The 24,490-nt window shown below is 36.0% G+C and overlaps 1 protein-coding gene across 2 annotated transcripts in view; it reads right to left on the reverse strand.

Annotated features, from left to right (window-relative positions):
• Nek7 (NIMA related kinase 7) overlaps nucleotides 1–24,490 on the reverse strand; it is a 129,105-nt gene that overhangs the window by 48,287 nt on the left and 56,328 nt on the right. For both annotated transcript variants that reach the window (XM_046464847.2, XM_046464835.2), the window contains exon 3: nucleotides 10,451–10,591. In XM_046464847.2, coding sequence (XP_046320803.1) covers nucleotides 10,451–10,591 — 141 coding nt within the window. The remainder of the gene's footprint in view (nucleotides 1–10,450; nucleotides 10,592–24,490) is intronic.

The following is a 24,490-nucleotide window of genomic DNA, read 5'->3' on the forward strand; positions in this document are numbered from 1 at the left end:
GATCCCGTCTCAATTTAATAAAAGGCAGGGGTTGCTGGGGATATGACTCAGTGGTTCAGCACCCCTGGTACCAAACACAAAGGAGTAAGTTTCACATTTAATAATTTCATATACAAAAGTCATTCATCCCCTAAAAATGATGTTGCTACTATATAACAAGTCCAACAAACAGTAACACACCCAGAAAAACTTAAACTTGATGCGACCTGTATGTATGAAATGTGAACAGAGACTGCTTGTGCATAAAACTCAAAATGTCAAGAAAAATAACTGATCCTGGCCAAATCAAGAATGTTGATGCCATTCTCAAGAACTACTAGTCACCAAGGATTTGACATAACCCAATATGCTGGGAAGCAAGAAGGTTTAAAAAGCTGGCACTAGTGATTCAGATAAAGGAAAATTGCAAACGTGGAGATATCACAAAGACATTAATTACTGGGAAATTGAATTTGTGTAAAGAAAAAATATAAGATGGAATAAGAGTGTTAGTAAACTTTAGAAAATACCAAGATGTATTCATGGTAATTACAAATCTTGTTTCCAGTTTTAATGGAGTTCAATAATAAAAGTCATACCTCAAAACACTAGAACTATACATTGCAGGCATACTTAAGGCAAAACTAATTTGATCCAATCACATTTATAAATTCCTTTAATGAGAAGTTCATAAGTATTTACCTTATTTTTTCTAATAGCCAAACCACTCAAGACAAAATACTGAATCTTTAGATGAAGTCATTCCCAAATTCAAAGCTACTGAATTCATGTACAATATTAAAATGCATATGCATAAAAAGCCTTGACTTTGTGCATATTGTGTGTGTAATTCTACAATCTTGAGTAAGACTGTTTCAGGTCTACCAAAGTTTCTTTGGATTTCCAACCTTGAGTTGTGGTTATTCAAGTATTGGCTGATAAATTCTTGGTACTGTTTGAATCACTTTTTAAAAATTTCTTCAAATTTTGCCAAATCACTTGTACCTAATGAAACTGAGAAGATTAACACTAGATATTTTAAAAAGGAAAAAGTCTACCAAGTAACAAACATCTTTTAAAAAGGCGTGTATCAAGGACTAGGGTTGTGGCTCTGTGGTGGAGCACTCGCCTAGCATGTGTGAGGTACTGGGTTCTATCCTCAGCACCACACAAAAATAAAGGCATTCTGTCCATCTATAACTACAAAAAAAAAGTCTTTAAAAGAGCATGTATCAAATTATTAGAACACATAAAATGTAAAGAAGGTGCTACTACTTAACACATGTATGACAAATGGTGTAACTTTGTACAACCAGATATAATAAGTTGTGCTGTGTGTAGTGTGAATCATAATACAGTATAAAGTCAACTTAAAAACGGGGAGGGGAGTGGTGCGCCTACGAGTTTGACAAAACCTGTATATGTCATCTTAAATAAGTGTTAAAGATATGGAAAGCTAAAAAAAAATCCTCTTGGCCTTACCAGTTTCTAGGGCCTGAATTCAGCAGCCCAGCCTTTTCCCCGTTCTGCTCTCACCCTGGAACATGGCTGTCTGTTGTTCCCACTATTCACATCCCTCTTAACTATATATAGTGTTGTACTAATTTTCTATCCGTCTATTTAAAATCCTCAATGGTCTCACAGATCCTCCCCAGCCTTTGCTGACGGTGAGGGAGGAAGATGGAGAACCTTACCATTTCACATGGAAGAGTGCATTTGTTAAGCATACTAGTTATCAGGGCTCATCTGTCCAAGAAGACATAACATGAGCCCACTCAGCACGAATTTATATAAGCTGTAATAGTTTTCATTTATTAACTGAATGCAAATTTCTGGTACTCTTCCTAACTGACGGGTAGGCAAAGACTTTTCCTTCTGAAGCCCATTTCTTTGGAGTGGTAGAAGATGAGTGAAGGAGTTAGAAAATCTATGGCAGAAGGACCACAATCACTGAACAAAACAATTGCCAAATACTTTAAGAGTGTCCACCGTCAGCTCCTCCCCGAGTATAAAGGCATTCTTCAGAAACTGTCCTCACTCCACCCCCTAGTTTTCATGAACGTACCTTTCTCAGTCAAGTCACTCATGTGTCCAAACTAGAAATTAAAAGACAGGGCTCAATTTCTTATGGGCTCTTCAAAGACCTGGATAATGGTGGTACAGAACTAAATACCTGGTTGTGTCAATAATTATTCTCTATTAAAAACCCTCTGTTCTAAATGGATGTCTTAATTCAAAAGTGTAGTATGTAGTGATTTAACTGAAAGCTGTTCAACAGGTTTTTAAAAATTTATTGTGAAATTAATGTTATTCATATTTTGTGAAAGTCTGAAGCTCAACAAAGCTTAGTCACGGTTGGGGCCAAACATCAAAAAGCCATCAGCTAGTGGTACACTAGAAACTGAGAATGTGGTTACAAGAAAAAAAGATCTAAAATCATGAGTAGAAAGATGCTATTGAAGGAAACAAAAAGGACATCTAGAGAGTTAGGAGAGCCAAGTTTTAAGAAGTTACAGGTACAGAAGCAAGAGATTCCATAGGGATAACAGTAAAAGTGAATTGATCATGTTCAGGCAAATGAGGAAAGCTGATGTGAGAAATGGAGCAACAGTGCGTAGGAAAAACAAAGCAGAGAAAGATTTCATCCAGCATAACGTTAAAGAAGGAAGGATTCCTACAGCTATGCAGTCATGAAAGCACACTGGTTAGCAAGGCTCATCTGTCCAAGAGTACATGAGTCCACTCAGCACAAATTGATATGGGCTGAGGCTATAATAGTTTTCTTTCAGGGTAGTGGTTTTTAACATTCTAGTCAACCTAATAATCCTATATCCTCTGCCTTTGGAGTTTTCTTATATTGTGATTAGAATATATTCAAGTAGAAAGTACAAGAGAGTTCGGTTTCTAAGAAAGTACTTTAAGCTATGGGACCGAAAAATTATTACATGTAAACAGACTCAATTTGTAGAGATAAATCAATATGGGGGATTCTAAAGTGAGCAACCATTTTAGCAGTTGCTCAAATAACTGACAAGGGTCCATAAGACTTATGAAGTGAAATCAGATCTCCATGAAAAGGTCTGAAGAATATGGTAATAGCAGCTGGGAGGCAGGATGAAGTTAAGGAGCAATTTTGGTTGGAAAGGAAAGGGGAGAGGTGGGAACTGTAGTTAGGGGATTTTGCGAACTTGGAACAGGTGAAAGTACAAGAGGCCATGATGGGATGAGAGGGTGGACCTAGTACCATGGAGTTAGGGAGGTATAAAGATCATGACCTTGTCTCAGTAGAGTCAACAGGATGCCAGAAATGCCAATGGATGGGAAAAAAAAATGAGTATGAAAACTGAAGTAGTGCCAAGTGACGGACAAGGGTGAAAAACATGAAGTGGTGGTGGAAAGCAAGATGGAAGGAAAATGAGTATCATGTCCACTTTATGACAAAAGAAGCACCTGACATTGAAAAAGGTTGTGAGGAAAGTGGGAATGTCGGAGACAAGGCAAAGCACACTGAAGAACCGTAACTGAAGTAATATTGGCAGAAAAAAGTCAAGTACACTGTTGCTTCAAGCCTGCCTCCACCATTGGAGCTATAAGATTGCTTGTTTTGTAGAATGTATACATTTTTGAAAATCTCTAATTCCTATTCATACTAATATTAAGCTGCTTAAAGTTTTTTAATTAGCAATTTGTAGCCTCATTCTTCTATATCAAAGAGAGAACTCCATTTTCTACACAGCATCCTGTGGCAATCCTTAAAAAATACCATCTTATAACTCGCCTGCTTCATCGACTGTTCTTTACCTTTACAGCAACATGTATAAGCACTCTTCATAACCTGCATACAAAACTGGTTCCCTTTTTAGCTCTATAACCCCATGCTTCTTCTACCTCTTTCTTACCTTATTGACTGAAATCACAAATCTGTTCTCCATGTATTTTAAATGTATCCTATTCTTCAGAGCCTTTACCTTTTCTACAACTTCTCAAACAAGTGACACTTTGTTCTCCATCTCAAGAGAGCCTTTTCATTCAAAGATGCCTTTCTTTATGTGAGTCTCTAATACCACATGCTGGTCATTTCCTTTATGGCTATCATTATTTAACCCGTCTCCTCCTCTGAAAAATGTTGATCGCAATTATTGAGACCCTAGTGGTGTGCATAGCATCAGATAGGTCCTCAAATAAACATAATAAAAAGTTGAGTATAATTACTTCAGTTATATGTATTCACTGGGCCTTGACACTAGGAGTTTTTAATCAAAAATTTTCAGACAAGCCCAGTCAAAATTTGCATTAACATAGTAATAATGCTAAGGTGTAATTGATGAAAAAATTAATTCTGAAAGGAATAAATTATTTTGTGGATGTCCACTGAATCATTTAACAGCTATTTATGGCATGTATAAAAATGCATTGTGGATCCCTAATGTGGATAATCATTCAGTAAGAAATTTTAATAAGACTGCAAGTAAAGATAAGTTAACTTTTGGGATAAAAGCCCGAGTCATCTTTTCTAGTACAATTAACTTCAGTTTGGTACACTGTTTTTTAGTTTTCCTAAATGGCATTTACGGGTTATTCTTACAAATGGTCCTTAATATTTAATCCAAAAGGAACTGGGAGTTTGACGGAAATCTATACATTGAATGATAGTGTCAAAAAAGCTCCAAGGTAAGAGCTGAGTCAAATGGTGGCTCCATTCCCGATTTTCCAAGGAATTTCCATATTGGCTGCACCAATTTGCAGTCCCACTAGCAGTGTATGAATTCCTTTTTCCCCACTAACACTCATATTAAAACACCATACTACAGGGACACAGCCACATCAATGTTTATAGCAGCACAATTCCCAATAGATAAACTGTAGAACCAACCTGGATTCCCTTCAGTAGATGGATTTAAAAAAGCATACATACATGATGGAATATAACTCAGCAATAAAAGAATAAAATCATGGCATTTGCAGGTAAATGGATGGAAGTACAGAAGATAATCCTAAGTGAAGTTAGCCATTCCCCTCAAAAAAACAAATGCTTTCTCTGGTAGAAGGAGGCTGATTCATAGTGGGAGAGGGAACATGGGAGAAATAGACAAACTCTCGATAGGGCAGAGGGGGCACAGAGTTAGAAATGATGGTGGAATATAATGGACATCATTATCCAAAGTACATGTATGAAGACAAATTGGTGTGAATACACTTTGTATATGACCAGAGATTAAAAATTTGCTCTGTATGTGTAATATGAATTGTAATGCATTCTGCTGTCATTAAAAAAACCTGCAAGATGATTTTAGTAATCACAATACACACTGAAAGACTAAGGCTACAGAGGTTATGAACACAGTAAAATTATGCCATGACCCTATGGAAGAAGCCATCTTTGTTCACAGGTTTTTAATTACATGCAAACTTGCAGAATCAGGTCAAAAATTAAAGTGAAGCAGTGACATCAAGAAATAAGTTCCTTTGTTTTGAGGTCATTTAGACCAAAAAGATCAATTTTGACAATATATTATACTGTTTCTAAGTAAACGTATACATTTTAGCTTTTCATTTTAAAACAATCTCACCGACAAAGGATTTGCACAGTGACACTATTTTGCACATATAACTTAATAGTAAGCGAAGAGAAACTAAGGATAAAAACATCTCCTTTATTAGTATTAAAAAATTAATAGTCAAAGAACCAAGCTACAGTAAGACCCCAAATTCTTACTAGTATCATACCATGCCATTTGATTAATAAAAACCACTTCCAATTGTACAACCCTAGTCAATGAGCTAAGTATTACAAAATAGAGATTGTAGGTAGATCTAAACACCTTTGATAATCTTCCAAAATGAAGTACTGAAGTTTCATATCCCTCCATCCCCCCTCGCCTGTGTGAAGACTTTCCCCTACTCCTACCTGTACTCAAGGTCATTCTCCAAAATGCCCATCTACTTGTTTTAGAACTGTATCACCATCAAAATCCCATGGAGTCCAATTATGTTTATCTTAGTATTCTAAATGACTTGCACACTAAGTGATCAATAAACACGGGAATGAACTGAAGATGGCAGGCAGGTTGAGAGGGAAGAAAAATCTGGCTATGGGATTTCAAATTGTTACAGCAGTTAAGGCTCCATCTCATTTTTTTTTGCAAATGAACCATGATGGGAAAAAGATTGGTTACTGCTGCCATGTACAGCCAGCTCTCAGATCTTTATAATTTCAAAGTAGTAATATCAGTTCAGTACACACACACTTTTCTCCACATACAGGTAAAAGGCAATCCTGTTAAAAAAAAAAAAAAAAAAGAAAAAACTTTGTAGGGCATGATGCATCAGAGAAGAGGAAACTTAACTTGCTGGCTGCTACTCGCTTCCCAGTCCTGGGGCCACAGGTGGCTAAGAGAATATCTAGCAATTAGCCAGAAGGCATTGCCACGGGTTGTGATGAAGAATGGGACCAACTCTAGGATAGGCTCAGAACCCTTCTGCCCTCAAGGATAGCTCATTTCTCCCATTACTGTCTGTTGGATGGGTGTAGATGTGAACTCTCCCCACCCTGCTGAACTTTACCCTGATTGGCTCCTGTACATTATATTAGCTATGCATGTTTTCTCATTAAAGGAGATCCTGCTTTGACAGTTCTCCCTGGTGTGTCTGTCCTCCAGGGAGGGAGGGCTGAGTGTGGGCAGCCAGTCAACCTTTACCTTTCTTGGCCTGTCCTGGTTGGGGTGTGCTCCCCCAATCTCTCCCACAGGTCAGGAGGGAATGGGGGGCGGCTAAAACCCAACTATTCTTTTTTCAAAGCCATGAATAAGTGAACTGGAGGGTGGGTGATAAAGAAGGGCCTTAAGAGCTAAGCTGAGCAATCTGGATGGTTGTTTCAAAGTGTTTCATTGATCTGTACAGTAGAAGTGAAGGACAAGGGGGTCACAGAAAGGGGAAATACTAGGCAATGATATTGGCCAACTCATTGTTTTATTGTGTGTCTGTACAAATATACAACAACTCCCACCATTATGTCCAACTATAACACACCAACAAAAAATGTGAAAGGAAAGATTTCTAACCAAAGAAATCAATGACAAAAGCAACGCATTACATATGAACCCCACAGAAGTACTCAGGAAGGATTCTAGCAGAGCTTGGACAGTAGAAATCACTCTACAGACAAGTAATGTAGCCTTAAAATAATAATAATAAACGTGAATTCAGTGTTTGGCTCTTTATGAATTTAAAATATCTGCTTAATGGTGCCTTAAAAGTATTTAATTTAAGCTGCAGAGATGACTTTTTAAAAAAGGAACCATGGACTTTTTTGCTCACACAAGTGTAATACATCATGAGAATCAATAACATGTGTGAAATGCAAATAAATTTCTCCTCACCAAGGCATAAGACATCGTTTCCTAATTTAAAAGGAGGTACATAGAGCTCTAAAACAACATTTCTCTTGATAATGAGTTATATTTTAAACCCAAAGATACCATAATGTCAGCTCTTTAAGAGGAAAGGAATGACAGAAGCCAAGAGATTATCTGCAATCTCCCAGAGCAATGTGAGGTTTATCAGAACAAAATGGAGGCAGTCTAAGGGGAAATCTAAGCCTGAATGAAAACGCAATTGTGCAAATTCACTCATCCCTCTTCAAAATTGATAAATATGAAGCAAAGTATAGACAAGGAGAAACAGCTCAGATGGCACCGTAAGAGACCTAGTGTAAGGGTAAAAGAAATTGAAGTTAAAGCGTAAAAGTTAAAGGGTAAAAGACCGGGTGTTGTACAGTTTCTAAGCTGCAAGGTCTGAGTTACAATGTAAAGGATTAGGTATTGTTAGGTTTCTATGCTACCTGCAAAACCTGAAATTTCTGTAGCTGTTAAAACAATGCTTAGAACCGCCCAGTAAACATTTCCCCTGGCTGTTTGGTTGTTTAATAACTGAAGGGCTCTGTGTAACTGGTCACGTAGTCCTTTAGGCCCTAAAACCAATCAGTTTGAATGTGTACCCCGTTTAGAAATGACCTATCACTCCAGCCTGACCTGTTCCCGCTAATGAATGAACTAATCATCTTTAGGAGTTGTTTTTCAATTTTCCCGCGCCTCATGATGATTTGTTCTCATGTATACAAAGCCCTCCACCCTCCCCAAAAAGTGTACTTAAGCAGTGCTCAGCCCCTGCTCGGGGCTCTGGGCTGCTTTCCCTTCTTGAGTGGGCACGGAGCCCCAGCATGGTGGTTCAATAAATCCCCTTCTGCCAATTGCATGAGTGGTCTCTTTCTCCGACGTTTCACGGGACCCTTACACTAGAAGAGCTGTTGTTCATCCTTCATCCCTTCTCTATTTCTAATAACCATGTTATATGATTTAAAAAAAATTAGGCTAGAGACAAAACTTAGTCCTTTTGTTCCACACTCAGAATCTTTTAAAGTTGGAGAAGGAAGAGAAGAAACCCTGAACCTCCAAATAGATGTGTCTCCTTCCAGTCATCCTCTGGCAAATGGGTAGTTATCTTCACTCTAGAGTATTCTGTATTTTGCAAATAATGACTTCTGAGGATTATAACTTAAGAATCTATAGCAAGTTCTTATTTGCCTTCTGTTCCAACAGTGCCTGCACTCTTCACAGTGAAATCTCACATTTATAGCCTGGCTTAAGTTCCCATTCCACCAAATCCAACCACTCAAATTGACATCTCCATTCTGTCAACTCTCATTTAAATTAGGAATCTATCCATGCTATAGAGTTTAGCATGTAATTGTTCCAGATTGACTTTTTGCCCTGAAGGGTAGAAACAAAAGCACTAGGTTTTTTTAAATTTCCCTCACTACTCAAATCAATACAATAACCATTTATTACACCAAAAAAATGAATCAAAGCTTACTTTTGTAAAGGAGAAAAACATCACCTTTTTAATAAAGTCATCTTTATAAGTATTAATATCTGCATTCTAAAATTTGTTTTGCTAAGCTCTAAGTGACATATTAGCAGAGAGATTCCAATACTTATACACTGCTCATGAGAAAGTTAACTATAGAAAACTTGCCACTAACTTATGGGACACATGCATGCCCTATGGCCTATCATCTCCAAAATGACAAATTCTTGCATGTGTATACCAGGAGAGACTAAGAAACCCTAGAAATATTGTTTATGATACAAAAAAACAGCCATGTAAACAGCAATTAACAAGAGTAATTTATTTATTTTTTTTTGCATAGAAAAATAACTGCCATTTAATGTATAAAGAACCTAACTCAAGTTCAAGAATTCTTCTTGTACTATAGCCATGTATCCCAACATGGGTTAACTGTAAACACGTGGTACCATGTGAAAAATCATGTTTTGTAATGGGGGTGTGTTTGTGTAAAATGGAACTTTGTAAGAATGAAGTATAAACTAAATAAGTAAACATTTCAGTTGGGAAATTTCTAGAGATAAATTAAAAATTATAAAGGAAAAGGAGTGATACAGTCAGTAAATTCAGGAAAAGCTTACCTCTGAGGAAACAGTGACAAACAGAATGAAAATATTAAGCTGGTTTGTAAATGTGACTGCATCTCTATTATAATTTATATATAACACATGTAAGAAAATCTGCCAAAAATATTTCATTTTTAAAATATAAATAAAACCATTTATTTCTGGAATGTTTGATTGCTTCAACAACTTACATAAGATATTTAGGTTTCAAAGGTCTACAGAGGAAAGACATAAGGGTTGCACAGAAGAATGAAAAGCCTATGGCAGAGGTGAACAATAAGTAATGGAAACAGGGAAATAAAACTGCATGATGTCATACACAGTCTAAGGAAGTACTTATACTTTCTAGGGCAGAGGATCTCAGTAGGCCAGCAAAACTTGGCAGAGCTCTGGCCAAGTGAACATTCCAGGAACTAGGATTCAGTGGGACTAAAACATTCTTGGGTTAGGAAAGGACTTGGCAAGAGGAACTGGACAAAGATAAATGAACTTGAAAAAGAATACGGTCTAGACTGAACAACAAAACTGATTTCAAACGATACTAACACAATATGAAATGTTAAGTCAGATGTTAATCCTTTAATAAAGTTCACTTATTCTCTTTCCAGTTATTGACAGTGTAGTGTGACTGCCACTTAATTTTAAGCAATATATTTTGTGAATCTAGTTTTCTACTGACACCCACAGATGAGAACTTCAGCTAAGAATTCAGTGTCCAAGTAGAAGGATGGTGACACCCTGAAATGTAAAGTTGTGAAAGCTTTCCCAAGATCACTCCAGTCAATTGCTCGATTCTAGCGAACAATGCTGCCAAATGTTTAGAAGTAATGTTAAAACCAAAAGTTAATTTCTACTGTTACTCTCAATTCATGCTTTTAAAACGCAATATTCATTCTTTGCTAGCATTCTCATCTTAGGATGTCATTTACCCAATCATTCCAGAAATACTTTTCTCTGTGTCTCATAGGGTAACCCTATAATTAAAATTAAAATCCTCTTACCTGTACTTTTTTTAAAGCTACTGCCACTCCATCCAACAGACAGGCTGCTCTATACACTTCACTAAATTGTCCACGACCAATCTTCTTTTCTATTCGAAAGTTGGCTAATGTATTATAGCCCATATCCGGTCGTAAGGCCTTCTGTAATTGAAAATGTCAGAAAAAGTTTCAGTCACACAATATACATTCCTCATCATTTCCACTTAAGTAGGTAATACCTACAGTAAGCTTGCAAGTATTCATTTATTCAATAAATATTTACTGAAGACCTATGCATGCTAGGCACTATGCTGCTCTGTCCTTAGTTTACAGTAAACTAAACATGCGATAATCTCTGAACTCAAGGAACTTACATTTGTAGTGGGGGGTGATAATTAGTCAAGTAACTATGAAATATATATGGTATGTGAGATAGGAAAGGCTAAAAACTTATCAATGAAGAGAAATTCAACTTGGGAATGAGAGCTTTTCAAATTTTAGTTTAGAACTGCCTGTAACTTGTCTTTAATTCACAGACTATAAATTAGTCCCATACATTATAGTATTTGATATTTTATTTTTTCTGTTTTTCAGTTGAAATGGACCTTATACACACACACAGTCCAACATGGTAACTATCGCATGAAATATTTAACATCTTGAAAGTTATGTAGCTTCCTCAGAAAGTATTTCCAGTGGTAGTGAGTTTATCAGCACATCATTATATTTTTGAATAATATTTCCATTAGTTTTCCTCCTTGAAAAAGTCATTTCTTCAACATTTTTTGGTGCTTACTATATACTGGACACCGGGCTAACTGCTAGGGAAAAAGTCAGAAATATATTCTGTTCTCTGTTTACCCAAACACATGCAAAATGATTTGCACTGTGCTATAAGAATAATTAAGGGCACTGGGACATAGAACAGTGGTTGTCTGTATTTTTAGATGTAACTTACAAATTTTATTCATTACTCTAGTTCTTTTGTTCATGTTTGTTCACTGACTCAGTCATTAAGTTATAAAGGTAAGCATTAACTGAATGTCCACTGTAGTCACTGTTTATTGCTGAGTTTACAACATACACCTAAGGAGTGCTGCCTTTCATACTCCTCGTGACACTTGTTTTATATAGGTAGAGATGCTAAGCTAAGATAAAATAGTCTATTTAGCTCTCACATGCTCTAAAAACACCTGGGCCTTTAAGATTTCTAGATTATTCTTGAGTACACACTTCCAATCCTTTACCATCTTTTCCTCATACCCTCTGTACCTTCTGTACTCAAGACAAGTAAACATGACATTCTAGTGGGGCCTGACTGTGTACACTCTAATGAGACTGAATATTAAAGGCCTATTAATGCATGCAAAGATAGCACTAGTTCATAAACACATTCAGCTTGAACTCTTACGCCTTCAAATGCACTTTGTTAAGGCTGATGACCCCATATTCTTGGCTTACACAGAGGCCATTTGACATATGGGCAGTACTTTACATTAACCTCTGATCCATTTTATCTTGTTAATTTCACTGTATCTATCATGCTAATAAAAAACTACAAAATTTTATTATGGAATTCTGTAGTACAAACCACGTATTTCTTTGGAAAAAAAAACAATAGTTTCTGTTGTTACTTTACAATGCTTTTCAATATGTAAAGTATTCATAATACAAAAAGTTTCACAAATGCATTTCATACATGCAGGACTATAAGGTAAACAATTATAAAATTCTAACCAACACCACTACAACAATACAGAGTTCTATTTTTGGTGCCTACAACCTAACAGGCACTAGGGTTTATATGCCATCTAACTTGTTTGTCATACCAACCCTATCATGTGGATTTTATCAAACCAAATGTCCAGTCCCGCTGATTCCCAGACACAGCCTACACCATACTGCCATGGTTGCTAAGCAAAGTCGCCTACTTTATAACGCAATATTATGGGACCCTACCTGATAATCCATAGACATTTCAATTTCTGGTTTAAAAACAAAACAAGAATAGCAACATGTTTTAAAAATTTTAAAAATATACCATAAGAAAAAAATTAAAATTATCTAAAGGGAATAACTTGTCATACTGTTCATTTATGAATTTTTTTTGTAGTCATTGAGCTTATTATCATTGTGACAAAAAAAGGTGCATATTTAACAAAGGATATTCACAAACAATCACTTCTCAGACACATTCAATGGATAGCAATATTTTAAAGTTTTTGAAGATTTAAAAACAAGGTCTTTTTTGAGTTGTTCATGTTTTTCCAATAATATGTTTTACATATATATTGATGATCTAAAAATCGAAGTATAATTCCTTCTCTCATGCACATCGGTACCATTCTTTCTCTTGTTGAAGACTTGTCAGTCTCAACAGTAAAATACAACTTCATCATTAGGAACAGCTTCATATAATCCATATACTTTAAATTTGACTGGGAATTCCATCTTCTGTCTGCACAATAACTTGACAAATATTAGCGTGAATTTCTAAGGCAGTGTGACAACCGCATGCTGAGAGCAAAGTCTCACTAATGTGTTTTGGCATGCAGGTTTGTAATCACACATTTACATATGCAATGACCTACATTTGCATGTCAGATCACACACTGTCTTGGTTTATTAAGACTGGGCACCTCCCTGTGCTTGGCGGCCAGAGTGGCGAGAGAGGGCCAGAGGGCGGTGTTTTTTGGCAGTTGAGGGATGAACTGCCACCAAGGATTAGGTTGATATGGCCTGAGCATTAGACACTTCATTAGACGTAATCTGTTTAACAGTGGGCAGTGTATGTAAACTTCACAGCCCATTTGCGGCACCCTTTCCCCCCCCCATGGCCTTTCTTCAAAGGGCAGTGTGGGTGAATGACAGCTTGTCTCATCTGCTCCCATGTCCTGTCACCCGGTGAAGATGTGGAGAGCTGACATGAGAAGGAGCATAGCTGCACATCTCCAACTACCGGTGGGTCTCCTTGCCACACTGCAGTTTGTATAAAAATAAGCTTGTGTAAGATGAGGTCTCCTTTAGGAGACCATCAGCCAGGTAATATATACACTTCAGTAACAATTATATGGTATTGTATTCAATGCCACACTTCATTTTGATGAGTCACATTCACTGTAGATAGTATCATATTAAGTACTTTAAATGAGAGATATCAAACAAATTCCACCCAAGTAAAGAACTAGTTTTAGGATTAGATCTACATTGTCTTCTTGGAAAAGTGAATATATACACACACAATATATACAAACAAATATATATATATACACAAATATATACAAACAAAATATATACAAATATATACAAACAAAAAACTCAACAAAACAAGATTCAAATCAGTATGAAATAACTGAAAAAAAAAAATTAAATTGACTTTTGCTGTTCTCAATTTGGAATGTAAACTGGGTTTAGTCTCTTGCAGTTCCTTAATGACCAGAGTTCTTTCCTAAGCTACACATAATGGCTTTTAGATTCAAGATGAGCCACTTGAAGTACCTTCAATTCTTGAGAGTGAAATCTACTTTGTTTATTCTGATATAAAATGACGATACTGATTATGTTGTCTGTGACAGAAGAATTAAGGTTACTTTTGCATCTGGCCACTGGCCCCATCTACCATTCACACTATCTATTCCCCAACATACTATGAGCTTTGGCCTCTCCATGGCATCATATTTGTATATTCTTATGCCTTTTGAATAATTTTTTTCACCCATGCCAAACCACAACCCATCTTTGAGATTTAGTTACACTGTTAGCATTCTTAATCATTTTTAGCCCTCTCAGATTGTCTTATTCTTTGACTGTTTTATTCTTTGGCTCTTTCCTCTATTTCAATAGCAATTCATAGAAGTCATTCAATTCTTTAAAGAGTCCTACAAACTTGGGCCCTATGCTAGGTTCTACATTATACTGGCTCTTATTTGTTTAGACATACATTTCTCCCTATTTATATTGAGTTTCCTCAAAGGCAGAAACCAAGATTAGATCCTAGCTCTCAACATCCTTCTAAACTGGGCAAACTACCCAAACCTGTTTGTATTCCTGTAAAATAGAGGTTAGTCTACCTCGAAGAATTGTGTCTGAGGGAGATAAGCACCTTGGACAGAGACAAAGCACCTAACAAGTGTTCAAGACTTTCCCTTCCCCAACAGTGTCAGTGATGACTACTCTCTACCACCTCATTCTCACAACAAAACTATTCTGATTGCATTTTCTTTTTTATGCACTCTAGTTCTCAAAAGTAAAATTATTCTTTAGTCTCTATTGTATTTTGCTCTTTCCTCCTTCTCTGGGCTACAACTGGAATCTGTCTCTGTTGCTGGACTTCATATGTACCAATGACAACAGGAGTTCCCTGTATCATCCAATCTGGGGTCTGTTGTCCAACTGTGACACCCGTTTATCATGTGAATTATCTTCCCAATTCACAAGTGGAAACAGCCTCATCCCTTGGTTTTAAGGCTATTTGGGTGACAACACAGTCACAACATATCTAACTGGAGTCACTCTATCCAAAGGCCTTTTAGTAATTATTAGGGAGAGCACTTAATACCATGAAACCATGTTTGGTGGTAATTAGGCTACTGATGGAGGCATGTTTTAGATAATGTTAAAAATCAAACTATAGAGCACAATAGTTTTGGGCTAACAAATCAATGAGTCTGAAACTACAGTTCTTCATGACAAACAAAACCTCAGAGGGCATGGTTAATTCAGCACACAATATCTTGTAAAATTACTAAGAACTGTCTATCCCATGCAAGTATTTTCAGACACTCATTTTTGGAGGAAGTCTCAAAATATAATTTGAAATAGTCATAAAAAAAAACAAATATAAGCTTACATAGGTTTGTTTTTTTAAAGTGAAAGCTTAGACCAGGTGAGACACCTTCCTCTGATGGAGGAACAATGACCCAGAGCTACCAAAGCATTTTTTTTTTTTAAGAGCTTTATGGTTATACATAGTAGTTGGGTTCATACTGACAAACTCATACATACATGGAAACAAAATGCATCTTATTAATGAGTATTCACTGGTTTTTTCTTTCTCAGCTTCTAAACCTGAGTTTTTTCCCACTTCTTCCAGGAAAACCAGATAAACAAAAAAAAAGCTTTAACCTTTCTTCTGGCCATGGTCCATCTCTATCCTACTTCCTTTAACACTTCACACTTTCATTTCCACATAGAGACTCCCCATAGAGAAAATTATGTCCTGATAATTAATAATTCCTAAAGATATTATTTAATACATAAACAATAATGGCTTACAATGTTTAACAGCATTAATAAGGTTCATTATCACAAACTCATATCCTACTGGTTATTTTCACTTTATTTTTTACTTGAATTAACAAATTATTATATATTTTTCACATAAGTTGTATTTTATTGGTATATTATGATTATACATGTTAATGGGATTCACCCTGATGTATTTGTACAAACACAGAACTATTTGATCAATTTCAGTATTCATTATCTCCTCTTCCTTCTTAATCCCTATCCTCTACTTTCCCTTATTTTTTCTTAATTAGTGCATTATACATAATAGTTGGGTTCATTTTGACAAAATCATACATGCAGGTCATGTACACATCATACATATGTACACATATATATTCTCCCACCCCCCAGCTTCCACATAGAACATATAACCCTTGGCGTCCTGAGTCTGGCTTATTCCACTCAACATAGTCTCCAGTTCCATCTATTTTCCGCCAAATAAAACAAATACACCACATTTTCATTATTCATTCATCTATTGCTAAATATCTTGGCTGCTTCTGTAACTTGGCTACTGTAAATCATGCTGCTATATAGCTTTGTTTTTAAATAACTATAAACACACAATTCCTCATTTCATGGAGCATAAGTAAAACTAATCTTGGAAGCATTTTTTTTTGTTGTAAGTTTAGGCTTTTAAGAATCTGGATCTATACATATACTAATAGGCCATATTATAAATGTATTCTGATATCTCAAAATATTCAAAATCAAAAATCAATTAATAAAGTAAACACTTGAGTAAATGAAGCTTTATATATACCTTACATTTCTAAGTTCCTATTAATGACTATCTTTTGATCTGAATGAATTCTAATCATATAACATCGAATTCTAATCATATAACAGACCTAGCTAACAACAGTAATTGGGATTAACTTCTCCATGTCCGTCTGCTGTGCTTCCTTTACAACACTACTTTTCATTTTTTTTAAAAAAAGTCCATTCTGTGTGCCACTGGCTCTACTCTCATAGGTACACACCCCTTAAACAAGTAATAATTTCCTAGGATGAAAATTAATTTCTTTAATTTCCTGTAAAATTTGAAGGCCAGGACACTTACTGAGCAATAAGATAATTCAGGAAAACATTATGGTAATTCTCTCTAGGGAAATTAGAAAAGTCACAGCATGGACCCAAGAGACTCCCCATAGAGAAAATTATGTCCTGATAATTCCTAGATGTATTGTTATCAGTTATTTAATACACAAGCCAGTATTAATTACAATATTTAACACCATTAATAAGGTTTTCATTATCAAACTCATCTCCTCTTGCTGATTTTCGCTTTGTTTACTTAAGCAAATTAGTATATATTTTTGTTATTATTAAATTTCTCCATGATTTAAAAGTAACAAAACTTCGAAATGCCCTTCAATATTTAACATACATACTCAAACTGTTTTTTTTATCTTTAAATAGGAATTACTCACCTCCAAACTATTCAAGCCAAAATATCCTGACAGTATGTAACAAATCTATATTTTCTTCTACAGACCTTACTGAAAACCAAAAAAGACAAAACCCAGCATGCCTAATTATTTGCACTTCTTCCCTTTTGAAAATTTATCTCCCTATTTCAAAAGGGAACTATTTCTAGAAACACCTAAATGTAAGATAGCAACATCGTTTAAACTGCTATTAATCACTGTAACTAGCTTTTTATCAAATAAAGGAAGAAATTCACTGTAGCATAGGAAAATGAGTGACCAAATAAAATCAAATACATAGTTAAACATTTCTAAGACCTTGGCATGTGTAGCATTTAATCATTATTAATTTTATTACCCAGCATTATTAATTACTACATTCCAATGTCACCAAACTGACACACTCTCCTAGGTTATCATAAGATAATGACAGACTCTCCCATCTCCCTCACTTCCCATGAAAACCACCAGCTACATGTAATAAAGTTAAATATGGGAGAAAAGACCTTTTACTGAGACAGATACTGATAAAGACAGTTTTGACAATTTACTCATTTATCCCACAAATATTAATAAAGGGTTTAACAATAAACACACATCCATTATTTATTCTGCACTTTTAAGTTCTATGCAGAGAATTAAACTACATTGATGTGTTAGAAAATAAGTAGATATTATTTTAGACTGGCTGACATTTACAAAGATTAAAAGACAAAAACCAAATTCCACTATTATGTCTAATGTACCAATAAAAAAAGAAACAGGAGACCTGATGAAATTAAAATTTTGTAGACGTAACAAATTTTGAGTACAAGTTTGTCCCATTCTATATCTGGAATATAACTGTACTTAACAAGTGGTGCTGGGTATAGTGGCACAGCCTATGTAATTCTAGATACTTTGGAGGCAGAGATGGATCTCAAGTTTGAGGCCAGCCTGGACACCTTGGTGAGACCTGTCTCAAAATAAAAAGATCTGGGTACATGGCTTCATGGCAAAATGCTCCTGGGTCCAGTTACCAGTAGTGGGGGGAAAAAAAGTCTTAATTTTTAAAATATTTTCAATTTTTTTAAATTAAATGATTCATTGTTTATATACCTGGACTTACCTGTAATACAAAAAGAAAACAAGGTGGAAAAAATGTCTTAAGGAAGGTATGAGCTTGATGTTTATGGAAAGCAAAAAACACACTGCAGCTGGAGGGTGGTGAGCAAGGTATACAGTAATAAGGAAAGAAGTTAAGACGTAATTTCTGACAGAACCACACGGAGGTTTCACAGCAGCAGCTAGGAGTTTGGTTTTGAAGCAAAGAAACTCTGTTGTGTGTTCTGAGACATCCCTTACAAAGGCAACTCACGGTACTGTGCGGAGAAAGAACTGGGAGAGAGGACCAGCAGAATAAGATGAAGCTGGGAAACTGAACACAAGATAACAGACCTGGCCTGAGGAGTTACAGCAGGATGCCAAGGACAGACAGACGGAATCAAGGTATGATCTTGAGGTCAAGAGACCCGAGTCAAGACACTGAATATTAAGACTAAAGGACAGAGAGAAATCAAGAATGATTCAGATTTCTGGCTTGAGCATCTGGAAGGATGAATAGACAGTGATACCGTTTACTGAAATAAACAAGGCTCTGGAAGCAGCAGTTTAGGCGGATGGTAGGTAAAAATGTGAGAAAGCAAATAATGTGATATGGAAAAAGCAATAGGTGGAGAAATCTGTGGACCATGATAATTATTGGCAACGTTTTGTCATCATCATCACTATCATTAATAACATTTAACATGCTGACTACATGCCAAGCAAAATACAGAAATAAAGCTCCATATCAACTGTAAAAAAAATAATGATTATTCTTTGTATTTGTTGATGAGAAAACTGAGACATTAGTTGTGCAGTAACTTACCCTCTGTCACATTACCAAGAAGTGGGAAGCCTATACTGGACCCCACGCAAACAAACTTCAGTGCTTATGCTCTAAACCACTGCGCTAGATAGAATCCTGTTTGCTTCCGGTTCCTCTGCATATTCTTCACCAAAATGCTGATGCTCCACCGGGTATCACCCTCAGCTTGCTTTCTCATTGTGCTCACTCACACTGGGAATATTTTATTTTCATTGCTACCCCATTCAATGGTTTTGAAGATTAGTGTAGCATTTAACTAGTTCCAGGTATTCACCTCACCCCCAAATGGATACCCTAACACAACTCCACTAGAGACTCCTTCTATTCCTTTGTCCTCCCCTAATACTTAATGTGACTGAATTATCAAAATTCCCAAATTTGGGAAGTATTTGGTTAATGCATAGTAAGAAAGCTATGTGAAACATGGCCCTAGTTGTATGACAAGATCATAGAATTCACATGCTAAAAATATAAAGGAAAATAAAATGTATAGGTATCCTAAATGTAAGAACACCACCACTGACTTCTAATAAACCAATGCATGAATTCAGTTTTGCTCTTCAGATCACATGAGAAGTTAGACTCTTATCCAGAAAGGTTCCACCACTGCAGATGTGCCTGAAACTCTGTATTTGAAGTTATAATGACAGCTAGCTTGTGAGTCACATGAAAATTATTGGTCTCCTTTAATAATATATCATTTTGGTCACAAAGAGAATACCAAGACTATTTACTTTATTCACGAAGTAAATATATAGCTCTAAAAGACTTTGGATTATTCTCAAATATCAAATTCACCTTCAAACACCAAAGATTTCATCATTGCGATTATTAAGACTATATTTCAAGCTTTTAACTCAGTTCCAAATAAAGTTGGAAAGCTGGTTTGATTAATGTCAGCTTCATCTTTGGCCACAATCACTCTGAAAGAACTGTTCCAAGTAGAACTCCAAGACAACCGATAAGAAAATCCTTACTGTCTTCTCATTCTTTTCAAAAATCACCTAAATTTCTCAAGGTTCTTCCTTTAATATGAGACCTCTCACTCTTACACATGTAAATGCCATCAATCCAAATTCCAAGATACTTTAAGTATTTTGAAATCATTTATCATGTGATAGCCTTTTTAGTAGGCTCATTGCCATACTTTTTCCTAAAATAATGCTAAAGAAACTGAAAGTCACATAATACAACACAATATAATTTACCAATATTTAGGTGAAGAGGCAGAAATTAACTTTCAATTAGAGCTTAATTATCTACTCAACAAGCACATGCAAATTACCATTATCTATCATTCACTCATATAATAAGGAACCACCCATAATCATTTTTCCCCCACAGGAACCTTTTTGTTTTTTAATCTTTCAAATTATGCGTTTCCTTTACTATGATATTTCCCCTAGAGTCTCTTTCATAAAGCCACTTTTGTAAGAAATATACATTCTAATGAACCATTAGTGGCTATATTTCTTTGAATACCACCTGAGACCATCACCTTACCACCCTAGATTTGGAGATAAAAGAAAGCATGCTGTAATCAAGATGTGGCTGAATCTGAGCCCCAAGTAGGAAAGAGCAAGATGACCACATGATGCAGATCTTCTGAGTTACATTCTTAAAATGCAGAATTCATCCTAGGATAAGAACCCAGAAGGAATCGGGTAAAGACTATAAGAAGATGTATATTTAAGCAAAGTAACTCACTGCATTATAGAGAATAGAGCAGAAATGGTAAATGGAAATGAGGAAATCAGTTACAACACTGCAGCAATAATCCAGCCATCAAGTGACAATAATCTGGGTCCAATCAATATAGAGAGAATTAGCAGATTCAATATCTATTAGAGGGTATAAATCAAGAGAATATGGAAATTACCTAAACATGAAGGATCAGATCCCTTGTCTCTAGGTTAGACAACTAGATGGATGGTTGTAATAATCACAAACCAAAGTGCAATCTTGGGCAGAATAGAATAAATTTTACTTTGAAGACAAATTTTGAGGTTTTTTTAATATATATATATATATATATATACATATATATGTATATATATGTATATATATATAGAAATGAGGTAGTAAGATTGGCAGGAAGCATTTGAGGAGCTTTATAAGACTTAAAGAATTTCTGGCTGGCAATCAGACAGCTGGTTGAATCCAAACACCACCAGTTATTAGCTCTGTGACCATGGGCAAGTTAGTCCATACTTAAGGCTCAGTCTCCTCATTTGTAAGATGTGAAAAATAATGCCTTACAAGTTGCCTGTTAGAATTAGATGAGACAGTGAATTTGAAGTGTCAAGCACAGGGAAGGTGCTGTGCAAGTACTCAGTAGTCAGCAGGTACTGGTAGTAGCAGCAGTTTTACTACCTAGGATGAAGACATTAGGACTGAGCATAGTGATCAAGTTTTCAACTAATATGAGGGACAATCAGGTCAGAAGATAATAGTAATAAGTGTTCTTTAATTGGACAGCACAAGCCTCAAAGTTGCAGTTCCCCATCCTTGTAGTAGTGGCCTGGAAGAGGCACTGTGGATGGAGAAGCTTGCTGTTGCTAATTCCCAACCCAGGGGTATATAGGTATGGAAGAATAACTGACCTCCTCTTGAGAGGCTTACAGGGGAAATGGTGTTGTAGGGGGATAGAGGTGGGTTCTAGTTAAACCATGGTGGTGGGGAAGTTCAACATGAAAGGAAGGATGGGGTGGGTTGTTACACATGTAATGAAAGAGAAATCTTAAAATATTTACATATTTTAATATTTAAAAGGTGATCTTTGAAGACAAAAGGATGGCATGATTTGAAACCAAGGTATTTATTCAACATGTATTTACTGAACGGCTACTATGTATACCATTCTGGGATTCAGGGATAGATCTTATACTCTAAAAAAAGATAATGGGCAAAATAAAAAGTTATAAGCATTTTTTTCCCAATGTGTGGAAAAAGAAATAGCACAGGGAAGGCATTCTAGGTGGGAAGGATGAGTCAATTTTCTCTTGGTGAAAAATCGAAGGATGATTCAATTTTCACCAAGTGAAAAAAGAAGGTGATGTTTAAATATACACTTGAAGAAGATGAGTGAGCAAGCTGATGGGATAATGCCAGAAGGCTTTAAACAAAACACAGTTTGACTGAAATTTTATAAGGGTCATTGACTACCGTGATGGAAACGATGGACAGGGAAGGAAGGGCACAAGGGTAGAAGCAAAGAGACCAATTAGGAAGCTACTGAAATACAGCAGATAAAAATTAAAGTAACCTTCAACTAGGTGATAGCAACAGAGGAGGTAATCAACAGCCTCGGGTATCCACTAAACTCAATGTGAGATGAGAGAAACAGGAGGAAGTCAGGGATAGCTCTAGAGTTTTGGCCTCAGGAACAGAACAGGAAGGATGGACTTGCCACTAACTCAGAGAAGACAAGGGGTAGCACAGTTTGGGGGGAAATATTTAGAGTTCAATTTTATACACATTAGGGTTAAGGTAGGCAAGTCTGATGTCAAGTAGGCAACTGGGTATTGAGCTTGAAAGAGACCAAGGTCCAGGTCAAGCTGACTTTGAGAGTCTCCAGAACAATCATGAGACTGGAAGAGATCAGCAAGTAAGGAACACAGAAAGTCCAAGAACAAGTCCTGGGGCACACCACTGTTAAGAAGCTCTACAGAATGAGGAAAATCAGCAAAGGAGGGCCAAAATGTCAAGAAGAAAACAAGATCCCCAGAAGCCAGATAAAGAAATGGTTTCAAGAAGAGTACAATTCATCTGATAGTAAGATGAAGACTGAAAATGCCTTGTGCCCAGTAGGGGTGGTAATCTCAGTGGAGAACACAGATGGGATCTGGGGCCTCTAGGAGGGTTGGCCTTTGAGAGCCATGTGCTTAGATCATCTGATAGCAACTAAGGGAGACTACATGAGTAAAGATATTGGAAGGAGGATGTGGAAGTTCTTTTCTAATAGCTTCAGTGCTTTCAGCGAAATAGAAATATGGTTATCAGCTGACAGTGAAGTTGGCAAGGACACTTTGAGACTTTAAGAAGATTTGAGAGAGGAGCATGGGGAGTCATAGGACTAAGGACATGATTGCTGAGAAGCATCATACCTTAGTTAAGATTCATGGCCATCAATTTAAACTACAATTTTCTTTCCTCAAAACAGCTACTGCTCATTCTCTTGCACCTGCATCAATGAAGATTGAACTGCTATAAGAATTTACCTATATTTTTATAGACTTTCAAATACAGAAGCTCTATGAAATGACTTATGGCAAAGTACCTTTTTAAAATCGGTTTATTAAAAGAAGTTAAATAATCCTTATTGCCCAAAGAATAATCTGGAAGATAAACTTCAGAGGAAGGTAACAGAGATCATATGCAAAAATCTTATCTATTGGATAGAGTCCATGGGGTCTGTCTTCTTTCTGGCCCCAAATAAACCTTGATGACTTCCCTGAACATGCTTCAAGGTAGACTATCTCCTGTCTTTATGCTCACTTCACAGATATGCAAAATCATAAATCAAAGGTGTTTTGCACTGCCGTGAAACTTAAAGAATGGTGAGTCTACTTTACCTTAGTCAGAAAACTAAGATTCTAATCCTTTCTAAGCTGTAAAAACAAAATACCTTCCCTCCCCCACCCACCTGCAGATCTGTGTTGTCTTCCCTCTTTCATGGGCAAAGTGTTTATTATCAAATTTACCAAAATAAGATAAAAATCCATAACCTAAGCCCCTAATTATTATTACAATCTTCCGAGAAATTCATAGAATTGCACTCTGGTAATAACTGTTTTATATTTAACTTCATCATAAAGTGAAAGCACCATATAGCCTGCTTCATGCAATAAGCACAAATCAAAATACTCAATGTTTTAACTTGTAATGTGTTTTAAATTTCCATTGTCTTACAGTAAAAAGTAAATGTTTTGTTATTTCTCCATCAGCATCTATTATACAAGTCTAAATTTTTTAAAAAGTAGAAATAACCGAAATGTATTGTTCCACAATAGCATAAAGGGAAAGAAAATATTGAGAACAAGAATCTTGTCAAAATATCCTTTTGGTACCCTCTTCATTAGAAGTATTCAAAGGAGGAAGAAAGCTAGGGAGGATGGCCAATAGGAAAACAATTTCTCCCAAGTTCAAGAGAATGAAAGTAATACAAAAAAACAATTAAGGACACATGAATTTCACATTCTGTAACTTAAAGAGGAATTCATACCATACTGAAAATGAGACCACATATTATACATCATGGGGTTAGATTATTCATCTCGAAACAAGAAAAAGAAAGGATATGCTGAGAATATACATCACTCATCATTATAACAGGGAGTTGCTACTTGACACTTAGAAAGCCTACTTTCTTAGTTTTCTGTTTGTGTCCAGACTTACATTAGCATTACAAAAGTGAAAGAAGTCACTGGGCTA

This window comes from Marmota monax, unplaced genomic scaffold (genome assembly GCF_021218885.2).
Source record: "Marmota monax isolate L192 unplaced genomic scaffold, Marmota_monax_Labrador192_F-V1.1 WCK01_AAM20220418_F8-fsc00099, whole genome shotgun sequence".
NCBI classification, from domain to species: domain Eukaryota; kingdom Metazoa; phylum Chordata; class Mammalia; order Rodentia; family Sciuridae; genus Marmota; species Marmota monax.